The sequence below is a fragment of the Miscanthus floridulus genome, chromosome 19, assembly GCF_019320115.1.
Source record: "Miscanthus floridulus cultivar M001 chromosome 19, ASM1932011v1, whole genome shotgun sequence".
Classification (NCBI taxonomy): Eukaryota; Viridiplantae; Streptophyta; class Magnoliopsida; order Poales; family Poaceae; genus Miscanthus; species Miscanthus floridulus.
This window is the reverse complement of record NC_089598.1, coordinates 28,416,725-28,430,971: the sequence shown is the minus strand read 5'-3', so window position 1 is coordinate 28,430,971 and position 14,247 is coordinate 28,416,725. Positions and strand designations below refer to the sequence as shown.

At 43.2% G+C, this 14,247-nt stretch overlaps 1 protein-coding gene across 1 annotated transcript; it reads left to right on the top strand.

Moving 5' to 3' along the window:
* Positions 1-12,112: 12,112 nt before the first annotated feature.
* LOC136525792 (protein MOR1-like) lies at positions 12,113-13,287 on the top strand. Its single transcript, XM_066518657.1, has 4 exons — positions 12,113-12,275; positions 12,430-12,535; positions 12,623-12,746; positions 13,258-13,287. The coding sequence occupies exons 1-4, from the start codon at positions 12,113-12,115 to the stop codon at positions 13,285-13,287; spliced, it is 423 nt and encodes a 140-aa protein (XP_066374754.1).
* The last annotated feature ends 960 nt before the right edge of the window (positions 13,288-14,247 follow it).

The following is a 14,247-nucleotide window of genomic DNA, read 5'->3' as shown; positions in this document are numbered from 1 at the left end:
TATTTTCTGTTATTTTTATTGCTTGGCTCGCGTGATAAACGAGCTAGCTCAAGCTTGTAAATGAGCCGTGGTGAGCTGGACTTTGGGTTTGTTAAGATAATGAGCTAAGCCGAGATATATATAGCCCTATTTATGATGAGTACGTGACTTTGATCGCATTCTAAAATTGTGGTGTTGTTTCTTTTGAAGCAAGTTGAGCAAGCACATCCTTGATAGAGAGCTAGAGAGGTGAGAAATCCCAAGACCTGCTAGTCGAAAGCGTACCACTTCTCGTACAAGCGGGATTCAGCACCTTGGCTGACTTGTCGTTGACCATGTTAGAATTTATATGGATAAAATTCCCTAAATCCATTTGAAGAAATTCTAATAAATCTCAAAGGCCCAATATATGTGTTCCCTAATGGGCTTTATTGTTTAAGCTCATGACTAGAAGTGGAAGGTGCAACATCAATTAGTACCATATTGCTAGTTGATGTTGAGGTAGAGAGTTCTTCTCCCAATATATATGTACCAATCCTCCTAGGAAAAGAAACAACAATAATAGAACTATCATTAGAAGTTCCTAGTTTGGAAAATCCTACAATAGTCAATTATTGTTTTCCATTTCTCACTGTTGTGCTGCCTTCTAAGTTTCCCCGTCTCGATCCTCTACGTGCATGGAGAGTTGGGAGAGCAGGCCTCTAGAACCGTCGTCTGCATCTATGACACCTGCTCGGGTGTGTAGGCGATCAGGTTTTTGGGGAGTGTCTTCGTGACTGCTCGCTTCTTCCTAGTGACTATCAACGTCTTTTTCTTCTTCCTTGGATCATCTACTTCCCGGAGGACATTTGAGGGACTGCACTACGAACATCATCCTACATCGACTGTGGTCTGCGACATCGAGCAACGCACTATGTCGACTAGTGTGCGTGATGCCGCCGGTGCCTTGAGCATGGTTCCCTCCATTGGGTATAGCTCTATTCTTGAATTTGTTAAATTCAATATCTTTTTTCACTATGATCTATATGTTGTTCATGTTCATATCTGCTACTAGTGTAAGTAGTAATATCACACACGTGCACATACATGTTGTCACCAATTTGCTATGGATTTTTTGGATTAAATTAAACATGAAAATGCCTAAATTTCTAACAATCAAAACCTGGTATTAGGAAATTTTCTGTTAGTGGTTTTGCTGCTACATTGAAGCCAGATGATTTTGATGGCACAAGCTATAAGAGATGGCCTGCTAAGATGGTCCTATGATTGACTGCTATAAATTGCTATCACGCCGCATAGGGGAAGCCCGAACAGTTTACTCCTGAGGAGGAGCAAAGGTTCATGGTTGCCGATAACCTATTTCGAGGTGCCATGATTAGTGCTCTTCATAGCAAATACGAGGAAAACTACATAATATGCACAACAGGCAAAGAATTATGGGATGCACTTGACACTCAATTCGGTGTTTCTAATGCTGGTAGCGAGTTGTACATCATGGAGCAATTGTATAACTACAAAATGGTTGATAACCGTTCGGTAGTGGAACAAGCTCATGAGATATAGGCACTGGCTAAGGAACTCAAACAGTTTCCATGCGTGTTACTTGACGAGTTTGTGGTCGGCAGTATTATCGCTAAGCTATCACCTTCTTGGAGGGATTTTGCTACTTCTCTAAAGCACATGAGACAAGAGTTTAGCATAGCTGAGCTTATTGGTTATCTTGATGTTAAGGAGAGGGCGAGAGCAAAAGACAACCATAGAAAAGGAGTTGAGACTTATGCTGCAATGTGGTGCAGAGAAAAAACAACAATGCATCTCGTAATAAGAAGAAGAAGAACAAGCAGGAGAACTGCTTGAAGCCTAAGCAAAGAACCAATTTTAAGAAGAAAAACAACAAAGATGGTGATTGCTTTGTTTGCGGGAGCAAAGAGCATTGGGCAAGTGTGTGTCTAGACCACAAATTCAAGCAAGAAAAAAAGGCTACAAACATGGTTGCTAGCGAGACGGAAGGAGAAACATCTGGGTATGCAAATTCTTTACCTACTGTTCTTTCAATCTGTCATTTGTCTGAGTGGTGGATAGACACAGGGGCTAACATAAATGTGTGTGTTGATGCTTCATTATTTTATTCTTATCAGGTCGGCGGGACTGGAGCCTTGCTGATGGGGAATGGATCCCATGCGCATGTTCTTAGTGTTGATACGGTCATTCTGGAGTTCACTTTGGGAAAGACGGTGCTATTGAAGAACGTACAGCATGTCCTCTCCATCAAAAAGAATATAGTTAGTGGCTCTCAATTATGTCGAGATGGTTATAAAATTGTCTTTGAGTCAAATAAATGCGTACTATCAAAGTATGGGATATTTGTTGGTAAAGGTTATGATTGCGGAAGCTTATTCCGTTTATCTTTGCATGATGATGCATGCAATAAGGTTGTGAACAACACTATTATCCATGATGAGTCAAATATTTGGCATTCATGACTTTATCATGTTAATTATGGTTGTCTATCGCGGCTAACAAATCTAAATTTAATCTTGAAATTTAATTTAGTCAAAGGTTCTAAGTACCATGTATGTGTGCAATCTAAACAACCTCGCAAGCCTCACAAGGCTGAGGAGGAGAGGAACTTGGCGCCATTAGAACTAGTTTATTCCGATCTGTGCGAGACGAATGGCAAGTTCCTGTTCACTTGTCTTATGAGTAGTAATTTTTCAATGAAGGAATAGTGTTTTTCTCTCACAACAAATCAGTGAACGGTACTTTTTAGCTTGTCTTTTTAGGAAAGCGAACAGGCCTATGACATTTATAGATGATTGTACTAGATTTTGCTATGTGTACTTGCTAAAATCAAAAGATAAAGTGTTACATTATTTTAAGACCTATAAAGCTGGAGTAGAAAATTAACTTGAGAGAAAAAATAAATGGTTAAGGTCTAATCGTGGTGGAGAATACTTTTCAAGTGAGTTTTCTAAATTCTACATAGAACAGGGAATTATTCATGAGAGGACACCATCATACTCACCATAATCTAATGGGATTGCCGAAAGAAAGAATTGCACTCTAACTGAGTTGATTAACGCTATGTTGGAGACACCAGGACTATCTAAGAAATGGTGGGGTGAGGCTATTTTGACAACATGTCATGTCCTGAATAGAGTTCCTACAAAAAATAAATAAATCACACCATTCGAGGAATGGAAGAAGAAAAGATTAAATCTCTCTTATTTGCGCACTTGGGGTTGCTTGGCCAAGGTGAATGTGCCAATTAACAAGAAGCGCAAACTTGGGCCTCAAACTGTTGACTGTATATTTCTTGGTTATGTTATTCACAGTGTTGGATATAGGTTCTTAATAATAAATTCTGGAGTACCCGATATACATGTTGATACTATAATGGAGTCCAGAGATGCTAATTTTTTGGAAGCAAATTTCCTAAGAAAAATACACCTAGCATATCTAGTCATGAACCTATAATATCCCATGAGTAATTTATTCCGATAGAACATATTAAGGAACCCTATGTGCAAAATCTTGAGGAGGATGACATTGTAATTACTTGAAAGAGTAAGAGACAAAGGACTGCAAAGTCTTTTGGTGATGACTATATTATGTACCTTGTGGATGACACCAAGAACCATTGAAGAGGCATATTCCTCTCTTGATGCTGATCTTTGGAAGGAAGAAGTATGGAGTGAGATGGATTCAATTATGTCTAATGGAACTTGGGAAGTTGTTGAACGTCCTTATAGGTGTAAACCTATAGGATGCAAATGGGTGTTCAAGAAAAAGCTTAGGCCTGATGATACTATTGAGAGGTACAAGGCAAGGCTTGTGGCCAAGGGTTATCCCTAAAAAGAAGGTGAAGATTTCTTCGATGCTTATTCACCTGTTCTTAATTGACAACAATTCGAGTGTTACTTTCCCTGGCCGCCTCACAAGGTCTTCTCGTTCATTAGATGGACGTTAATACAGCTTTCCTAAATAGAGAGTTAGATGAGAAGATCTATATGGATCAACCAAATGGGTTTGTAGCAAACGATCAAGAATGCAAGGTGTGTAGATTATTGAAGTCCTTATAGGGCCTAAAACAAGCTCCTAAGCAATGGCATGAAAAGTTCGACAGAACTTTAACATCTGTCGGTTTTGTTGTGTACGAAGTTGACAAATGTGTGTACTATCGGTATGGTGGGAGTGAAGGTGTGATCTTGTGTTTGTATGTTGACGACATATTGATCTTTGGAACTAGGCTTGATGTGATCAAGGGGGTTAAGGAATTTTGGTCCAATAATTTTGAGATAAAAGATTTGAGAGAGGCTGATGTTATTCTTAATATCAAACTATTTAGAGAAGGTAATGGTGGGGTTACACTTCTACAATCTCACTATGTGTAAAAGGTTTTGAGTCGCTTCGGGTTTAGTGACTGTCAGCCTACTCATACGCCTTATGACCCTAGTGTGCTATTAAGGAAAAATCGAAGAATAGCAAGGTATCAATTGAGATATTCCCAAATCATTGGTTCGCTTATGTATCTAGCTAGCGCTACGAGGCCTGATATCCTGTTTGTTGTGAGCAAACTAAGCCGATTTGTGTTAAATCCGGGAGATAATCATTGACGTGCTCTTAAGAGAGTAATGCACTATCTGAAAGGTACTGTGAGCTACGGCATTCACTATACCTAGTACCCAAAGGTACTAGAGGGTTATTGTGATGCGAACTGGATATCTGATGCTTATGAGGTTCACGCCACAAGTGGATATGTGTTCTTACCTGGAGGCAGTGTTCGCCTAAACAGGTTAAACGGCCGTTTAAACGGCTACTAAGCGGTAAACGGTGGTAAACTATTTTATTTAGGGGGTAAACGGAAATTAAACGGTTGACCATTTAAACGGTCAAAAAATGGAAAAAACGGTCTAAACGGACTAAATGAAACGGAGATAAACAGTATTAAACGGGTTAAACGGCTGTTTAGGCGAACACGAGGTAAATCTAGTTCAGTTTTGTATGGATAAATTTGTATACTTTAGTTTATTATATTTATAAATGTGTACACTTGATATGTTACATGCATAAATATTTATATTTGGTTCTTTTCACATGCATAAATATATATACATACCAAACTAATTGATTTTTACTTGGATAAATATGTATAAATGCTAGAATACTTTATTTTTTACATGTACATATATAATTATATGTATTTTTTAAAGTACAAAACCGTTTAGACCGTTTAACTTCATTTAAACACCATGTAAACAGCCTAAACGCTAAACGAAAGGCGACAGTGTAAAGACCATTTACCGTTTAGGAAAACATTGCCTGGAGGTGGCGCTATTTCATGGAAGTCTTGCAAGCAGACCATCTTAACGAGGTCAACCATGGAAGCAGAACTCACAGCATTAGATACCGCCACTGTTGAGGCCGAGTGGCTTCGTGAACTCTTTATGGATTTACCGGTAGTAGAAAAACCTATACTGGCTATTTCTATGAACTGTGATAATCAGACTATGATAATCAAGATGAACAGTTCTAAGTATAACATGAAGTCTACAAGACATGTAAAGAGGCGGTTAAAATATGTCAGAAAATTGAGAAACTCCGGAGTGATAGCGTTGGATTATGTCCATATATCTAAAAATCTGGCAGATCAATTCACTAAGGGACTGTCACGTAATGTGATAGATAGTGCATCGAGTGAGATGGGCTTGAAACCCACATGAAATCTATCATGGTGGTAACCTGTTCTATGTGATCAGAAATCCCATAAAGTAGGATGGTGAAACAAGCCGGTGGTAGACTATGAGGAAAGACCCTTAACTTGGCCCATGTCAGATGCACATCTTTCCTTTGTTGTAAGGTAGGTTGGTTTTTACCTTAATGTGTTCTAAGTGGTTTGTTGAAGTAAAGATGTTGTCCTACAGAACATCTTTTGAGGAATACACCTATATGAGTTCGACTACTAGTCACAGTCTTTGAAATTTGTGTGATCTCTAGATACTCATGAAAGGCCTAGGAGTATGACTTATATGCTCCAACCAGAGGGATGCTTATGGCAACCTAGTATCAGTAAAGAGTTTAGGTGAAACTCATTCACACAAAACTTGCAATTCAAGGCGTAGTCCATTGTTCAAGTTATGGATGGGTGTAGCTTGAAACTCTAGGTGGATGTTCAACTTAACATTCTCTGCTGAAAAACATTGGTATATAAATAGTAGTGGGAGAAGGAAAATATCTATACTGGACTTTTGAGATCTGGTGGGGATTATTAGAATTTACATGGATAAAATTTTCTAAATCCATATGAAGAAATTCTAATAAATCTCAAAGGTCCAATATATGTGTTCCCTAATGGGTTTTATTGTTTAAGCCTATGAGTAGAGGTGGAAGGTGCGACATCAATTAGTATCATATTATTAGTTGACATGAAGGTAGGGAGTTCTCCTCCCTATATATATGTATCAATCCTCTTGAAAAAAGAAACAACAATAATAGAACTATCATTGGAAGTTCCTAGTTTGGAAAATCCTACGATAGTCAATTACTGTTTTCCATTTCTCACTGTTGCGCTGCCTTCTAAGTTTCTCCGTCCCAATCCTCTGCGCACACAGAGAGTTGGGAGAGCAGGCCTCCAGAACCATTGTCTGCATCTGTGACACCTGCTCGGGTGTGTAGGCGATCAAGTTTTTGGGGAGCGTCTTCGCGACTGCTCGCTTCTTCCTGGTGACTGTCAACGTCGTCTTCTTCTTCCTCAGATCATCTACTTTCCGAAGGACGTTCGAGGGACCGCACTGCGAACACCGTCCTACATCAACTGTGGTCCGCAACATCGAGCAACGCACTATGTCGATTAGTGTGTGTGGAGCCGCCGGTGCCTTGAGCATGGGTCCCTCCGCTAGGTATAACTCTATTCTTCAATTTGTTAAAATCAATATCTTTTCTGCTATGATCTGTATGTTGTTTATGTTCATATCTGCTACTAGTGCAAATAGTAATATCACATACGTGCATATACATGTTGTCATCAATTTGCTATGGATTTTCTAAATTAAATTAAACGTGAAAATGTCTCAATTCCAAACGGACCTTACCATTGATCTCTGCGGCAGGAACGCCGAACACCGAAAGCGCCAGTAGTCACATACTCACATGTCCGACCAAGCGCACACAACAGAGAGCAGCGAGTACCTGGGCACCTAGCCTGTGTCTTCTATAGTACAGTCGTACATAGCATGATTATCCTTGATGGCGTTAGACTAGACTAGGCTAACAATGCTAGATGATGATGGTCTGGGAGGAAGGTTGGTAGGATCTTAATTAAGCTCTGGTTACCATGAAAGATCCGAGGTGAGATGGTAAGTGGTGGTAAATGTAACATCCATGCATGACTTTCTTCAGTTCTTTCCTTGTCCTTCCCATTTACATGTGGTCACGTGTAATCAGCCATATAAATAATATTATCGGCTTGTATCGATCGTGCTTGGCAATAATCATGGATTAAGGGCACTAGCTACTCCAGCGTACCGTCGACGGGACCAGGCTTGGTACTGGTAGAAGCATAACCGCCGCTGACTAACATGTCTACAGGAACGATCTTCGTTTAAACTACTACAGAACCATTTCTACTGGCGGTACTTGTTTGTTACTACAAAGCGACTGATACAACCTACCTTTTTTAGTCATTCACTTTAGTAAATATTGTAATAAATATTTAAGATGCTTATTGAATTTAAATAAAAAAAGTAGTCACCTAAAAGTTACAGATCTTTATAACTTAGAACGTTTCTCCATCTAAAGTTTCTTGAAAGATTCAGCAAAAAAGAATTTCAAATTATGAAAACTTTTAACAAAAAATTCTAGCTTCAATGATTTCAAATGAAAATCCGTTAACTAAAAAGTTACAAATCTCTTCGAGCACTACAACTTTGATATAAAGTTTGCTTTCATCTAATTTGATACGAAAAGGTTATTTATAAATTATTCATATTGACGGTAAGTTAAGAATACCACCGGTATAAATAGATTTCGCCAAAAGTATAAACGGCCAGTATCAACCGAAACTCAGTTCATCGATCGATGGTATATTCACACATATATATAGCAGAGTTCTAGAAGCGCAGAAGCAGAGTGTCGACGTGTACTGATGTACACGCACTTGGTTTCACCTGCCAACACACAAGAGTTACGGCATTGCCGTGGCCGGCGTGTCGTGTGCATGCGTTGTATTAATAACACGTGCACAGCACACGTACTCACTACTACACAAAAAATTTATAGCAACGACTCAATTTTTTAGGGGCAGCTAGGATAGAGCCGCCTCTACAGTGGGCGTGTCCGACACCCACAAGAACAGCCGCTCCTACAAATGGCACAGTAAGAGCGGCTGGTGATACGAGCCGCCCCTACAAATGGATCGATTTGTAGGGGCGGTTCACTCATCAGCCGCCCTCGGTGTTGCGATTTGTAAGGATGGCTCAATCACCAGCCGTCCCTAAAAAAAGAAAAAGAAAAAGAGATCCACGATTTCCGATTCGGCCCATGATTTTCAGTTCGGCCCAAGATTTTATATCCGTTGATCCACAATCGGGTGGATGAGATCTGCGTAAAACTCAAACCCTAACTTCTTATCCCCCCGGCACCGCGAGCCGCCCCACGGCCCCACCGCGCGGCCCCTGCCGCGAGCACGCCTCCCCACCACCCAACCTCCGGCACGAGCGCTCCGCCCGTGCGCGACGACGTCCTCCCCACAGCCTTGCACCGCGCCCTCTCCCCGTAGCCCCGCACCGCCGCACTAGGCTCGCGATCTAGTGAGCCTCGAGGCGCGGGCAGCTGATGCCGCGACGCGAGCATCAGGCCAGCCTCGACGCAATGACGCCCTAGTGATGATGCGGTCGCCGGATCTCATTGAGGAGGACGTGGGTCGTCTTCTGTTGGGGCTGCGTCGATCTATGAACGGTGGTTGCATCAAGGTACGAGTAGTCCAAATCTACGGCGACCTCTCTCCCTCACTTGCTTCCTCTCCGGCCACCGCGCGTGCACCCCCCCTCTCTGTCACCGCCTCACTTGATTCCTCTCCGAGCCACTGGCTGCACGCCGTGCCATGGTCGTGTCGTGCTCACCGTGCTAGGTTGCTGCGATTTCTAGGGCATTGCACTGATGCTGCGATTTCTAGGTCGCCGCGCTAGGTTGCTGCAATTTTTTTGTAGGGCGGCTGGGACAGAGCCGCCCCTACAGTGGCCGTGTTCGGCACCCACGAGACCAGTCGCCCCTACAAATGGGACAGTAGGGGCGGCTAGTGATACAACCCGCCCCTACAAATGGGTTGATTTGTAGGGGCGGCTCACTCACCAGCCGCCCTCGGTGTAGCGATTTGTAGGGGTGACTCAATCACCAGCCACCCCTACAAAAAGAAAAGAAAAAGAAAAAGAGATCCACGATTTCCTATTCGGCCCATGATTTTCAGTTCGGCCCAAGATTTTATATCCGTTGATCCACGATCGGGTGGATGAGATCTACGTAAAACTCAAACCCTAACTTCTTATCCCCCCCCCCCCCCCCCCTCGGCACCGCGAGCTGCCTCACAGCCCCACCGTGTGGCCCCCTGCCGCATGCACGCCTCCCCGCCCCCCAACCTCCGGCGCGAGCGCGCCGCCCACGCGCGACGACGTCCTCCCCACAGCCCTGCACCGCGTCCTCTCCCCATAGCCCCACACTGCCACACTAGGCCCGCGATCCAGCGAGCCTCGAGGCGCGGGCAGCTGATGCCGCGACGTGAGCAACAGGCCAGCCTCGACGCGATGACGCCCTAGTGATGATGCGGTCGCTAGATCTCATTGAGAAGGACGTGGGTCGTCTTCCACTGGGGCTACGTCGATGGCGGTGGCATCAAGGTATGAGTAGTCCAGATCTACGGCGACCTCTCTCCCTCACTTGCTTCCTCTCCGGCCACCGCGCGTGCACCCCTCTGAAAGCTCTAGTTTGGTTTTGGTTAATTGATGAAACCCTAAGTGCTAACCTAGTTTATCAAATTAATTATGAGATAGGTAGCACTGCTCCAAGTGATGAAGCAATGGCGAAGATCATGACAATGGTGATGGCATGGTGATGATCAAATGCTTGAACTTGAAAAGAAGAAAGAGAAAAACAAAAGGCTCAAGGCAAAGGTACAAATAGTAGGAGTCATTTTGTTTCGGTGATCAAGACACTTAGTGAGTGTGATCACATTTAGGTTAGATAGCCGTACTATTAAGAGGGGTGAAACTCGTATTGAAATGCGGTTATCAAAGTGCCACTAGATGCTTTAACTCATTGCATATGCATTTAGGATCTAGTGGAGTGCTAACACCCTTGAAAATGTTTGTGAAAATATGCTAACACATGTGCACAAGGTGATACACTTGGTGGTTGGCACATTTGAGCAAGGGTTAGAAACTTCACCGGTGGAGTGTCCGCCTGTAGAGTGCGTACAGTCCGACGGTGCCACCGGTGCCCTATACAGAAAAGATAGGGGTTCACAGAGTGATCGGACGTTGGTGGAGCAGTGATCGGACACTAGGTTCAGAGTCCGATCAGTAGTAGCAGTGAGCACGCGTCTCGGTCTTGTGACCAGACGCTGGCATAAATAGTGACCGGACGATGGTTGGGTGCGTCCAGTCAGTGCTGACGTATGCTGACGTGAGGCGCATAGAGGAAACGTTGAGTGACTGGACGCTGGGTGAGTCCGATCGAGCCTGACCGGACACGTCCGGTCGTGGATTTCCACGAATGGATGCTTACTGGAAATGACCGGACGCTGGGGTTCCAGCGTCCGGTCACTTCGTAGCAGCGCGTCCAGTCATCACTTGACCGTTAAGATCGGGCGATCGGCGTTTGAAGCCGATGACACGTGGCAAGCATCGGGCGATCGGACGCTGGGGTCCTACGTCCGGTCGAACTGACCAGAGCGTCTGGTCACCCCGAGTTGTGCTCAGTGAAGGGGTACAATGGCTCTATTTCGTGGAGGCTTCTATTTAAGCCCCATGGCTGGCTCAAGCTCACTCTCTTGGCCATTTGCATTGACATAGCAACCTTGTGAGCTTAGCCAAAGCCCTCCCACTCATCGCCATCATTGTTTCATCATCATTGTGAGATTGAGAGAGAATCTAAGTGCATTGCTTGAGTGATTGCATCTAGTGGCACTTGGCATTCGTGTTTCGCTGCGGAATTCACTTGTTACTCTTGGTGGTTGCCGCCACCTAGACGGCTTGGAGCAGCGAGGATCGTTGAGCGGAGGTTGGTGATTGTCTCTGGCTCCGATCGTGGTGATTGTGAGGGGTCTTGTGCCTTCCCTGGCGGAGAGCCGAAAGATAACTCTAGTGGATTGCTCGTGTCATGAAGTTACCTCACTTGTGGATAGGTTCTTGCGGTGTCCAATTGTGTGGATGAGGTTCGTGAAACACCTCTTAGCCGCCGAACCACCAAGTGTTGGTCGACACAACGGGGACTAGCGTGCCGGCAAGCACGTGAACCTCGGGAGAAAAATTGGTTGTCTCTTGCCCTTTGGTATTCTCCCGGTGATTGATTTAGTATTCATCTTGTGATTGGTTCACTCCTCTACATGGCGGTATAATCACCCTACTCACTCATTTATATTCTTGCAAACTAGTTGTGGCAAGCTCTTTAGTGTAATTAGAATTGAGAGCTTGTTTTGTTATTTTAAGTTCATCTAGTGGAGCTCTTTAGAGTAGCAAGATTGAGAGCTCTTAGTGAGTAGTAACATTGCAAGTTGTGTGCCTAGTAATCATTGCAACTAGAATTGTTGGATAGGTGGCTTGCAACCCTTGTAGAGCTAGAGCAAGTTTGCATTTCGCAATTTGTCATACTAATCAAATTGCTCTAGTTGATTTGTAGTTTTTAAATAGGCTATTCACCCCCCTCTAGCCATATTAGGACCTTTCACCCTCTCTCTGTCGCTGCCTCACTTGATTCTTCTCCGAGCCGCTGGGTTGCTACGATTGCTAGGGCATAGCACTGATGCTGCGATTTCTAGGTCACCGCGCTAGGTTGCTGCGATTTCCAGCCGTTGTAGAACACGTGAGGCTATAGTGCCGCTCGTTTGGCGGAGCTATCCCTGCAGCGGCTGCGGTAGCCAGCCATGTCGACGGAGGACGAGAAGCTCCTCAAGGAGGCGAAGAAGTTGCCGTGGGATGAGCGGCTGCAGCATAAGAACTGGAAGGTGAGGAATGACGCAAGCATCGACCTCGCCGCCCTATGCGACTCCATCACCGACTCTAAGGACGCCCGCCTCTGTGAATTCGGTGAGATACCCTCCCCTACGCCTCCCGATCAGCCCCATTTTGTGCTCGGATCTGTGCTATGCTCGATTAGTGCGGTTCCATTTGCGGATTTCAAACCATTTTTTGGGTGCAAGATCTGAAGTCTAGTGTTTTTATGTTCTACTCCGGTGGTTAGGGCTGTTGTTTAAGAAGACGGTTGCATATTCCAATGCGCCGGTACAGGAGAAGGCGCTAGACGCCCTCCTCGCGTTCCAGCGAGCTACTGACGCCGATGCATCAAGGTGTGTGCCTTCAGCTGCCAAGGCATTCCCCTTTATGCTTCTGATTATTTGTCATCTTCAACAATTTATGGAGTTGGCTTCTCTCAGATACGCGAAGGAGGTTTGTGATGCAATCGTGGCCAAGTGCCTCACTAGCCGCCCAAAGACTGTCGAGAAAGCTCAAGCTGCATTCCTCCTATGGGTGGAACTGGAGGCAGCAGAGGTCTTCCTTGTAAGTTGATTATCAATCCCTTGATTGTTATGATTGTGAGCTGTTGGTGAAATACATGTGCATACATAATACTAGTTCTCTTTTGTTCACCTGGGTTTCGCAACATGTGGTGAAATGTTCCATGTAGTTGCAGGTAGTATTGACAGTTTGACATTGTCTAATACACCAACTATCAATATTGTTACAAATGCTGAGCCTATGACATAGGATTATGTGCTGCATTCCTCCCGCCAGATGATTTTCATTTTCCATTAGCAAATAGTTGTTTACATTAGCAATTTCTAGGTACTCCTTCTGAATAAATGTGACAAGCATGAAAGTCATTTCTCTTGTTTGCCCATTTTTCTGGAAATGCACGGATGCTCCTTCCGGTTTTACTTGTAAGAAGAACATCGATCCTTTTTCCTAAATAACAAAAACTTGCTATTAAATCCTTTTGTTGCTTTACTGTATGGATTTTGATGCCCATTGAAACTTGCATATTTCTGTTTGTCTTGATTCTTTTCAACAGGAAACATTGAAAGAAAAAAACCGACAATAGCAGAAGCACTAAATCAAATACTTCAAGCAATGCACAAGTCTGGTTGTTTTACACTTATTGATGTGATTGAAGGTTTGTAATTTTCTAGCAATCTTATTGCACATGTTTGTCTGTAGCATTATTTTCATGGTTGTGGTTGTTTTTTTGGTCTGAAACATATTTTGATTTCCTCTAAAGCATATTATTGTGTAACCACATTTCTTTCACTAAAATGCACCATAGGTCCCTATAAATTTGTATAGTTTGTTCCCTGAACCTGAGAATTGCGCATTTAAGTTCCCAAAATCTTTTCAAAGCAAGATTAAATCTGAATTAGTTTGAAATATTCGATGACTGATAACTTTTAGATGCTGACCTTTTGTAACTTAATAAGTGATTAAGGGAAAGCTACAAAAGGTTGGCCAGAAAAAAAGTATTTACAATTCTTGTTGAATCTCAAGACATGAACCTTTCAGCTTTGATCAAAATCTGAGGCAAAAAAATGCTGTCTTTTGGTAATGCAGATGTTCGGGTGGCTGTAAAAAACAAGGTGCCCCTTGTTCGTTCCTCAACGCTGACCTAGGTTGCAATTTGCATTGAAACAAGAAATTAGATGATGTGAGGAAAAAGAAGTTACCAGATATGATAGGTTCTTCCGGTGACACAGGGACAGGTTAGATTTCCTTTTGTAGCTCTGCTTGTATTTAAATGGACCAAATGTCTCTGTTTTGGACTAATTTTTGTTACGCACCAGTACTTGGCTGTTATGTCTATGTTTATATATACCGATGATTTTTGTAGCCTTCAATTGCATGGAGCTCACCTATTTTATAAATTCATTGTTTATTTAGATATGAATGTCTCATCAAAATGCTTATCGGAGGTGCTTGTTACTATCTTGTTGACAACAAACTAATCAAAGTGCTGATGGATGTCAATTTTCTAATTTTATTTTTCTATTGCTCTCAGGTAACTTGAGTA

Bases quoted from the DNA above. Each gene is read 5' to 3' on its own strand.
- LOC136525792 (XM_066518657.1), top strand. From the start codon at position 12,113: ATGTCGACGGAGGACGAGAAGCTCCTCAAGGAGGCGAAGAAGTTGCCG. The intron at 12,276-12,429 runs GTGAGATACCCT...TCCGGTGGTTAG, and splicing joins CGCCCGCCTCTGTGAATTCG to GGCTGTTGTTTAAGAAGACG. The intron at 12,747-13,257 runs GTAAGTTGATTA...TCTTTTCAACAG, and splicing joins AGGCAGCAGAGGTCTTCCTT to GAAACATTGAAAGAAAAAAA.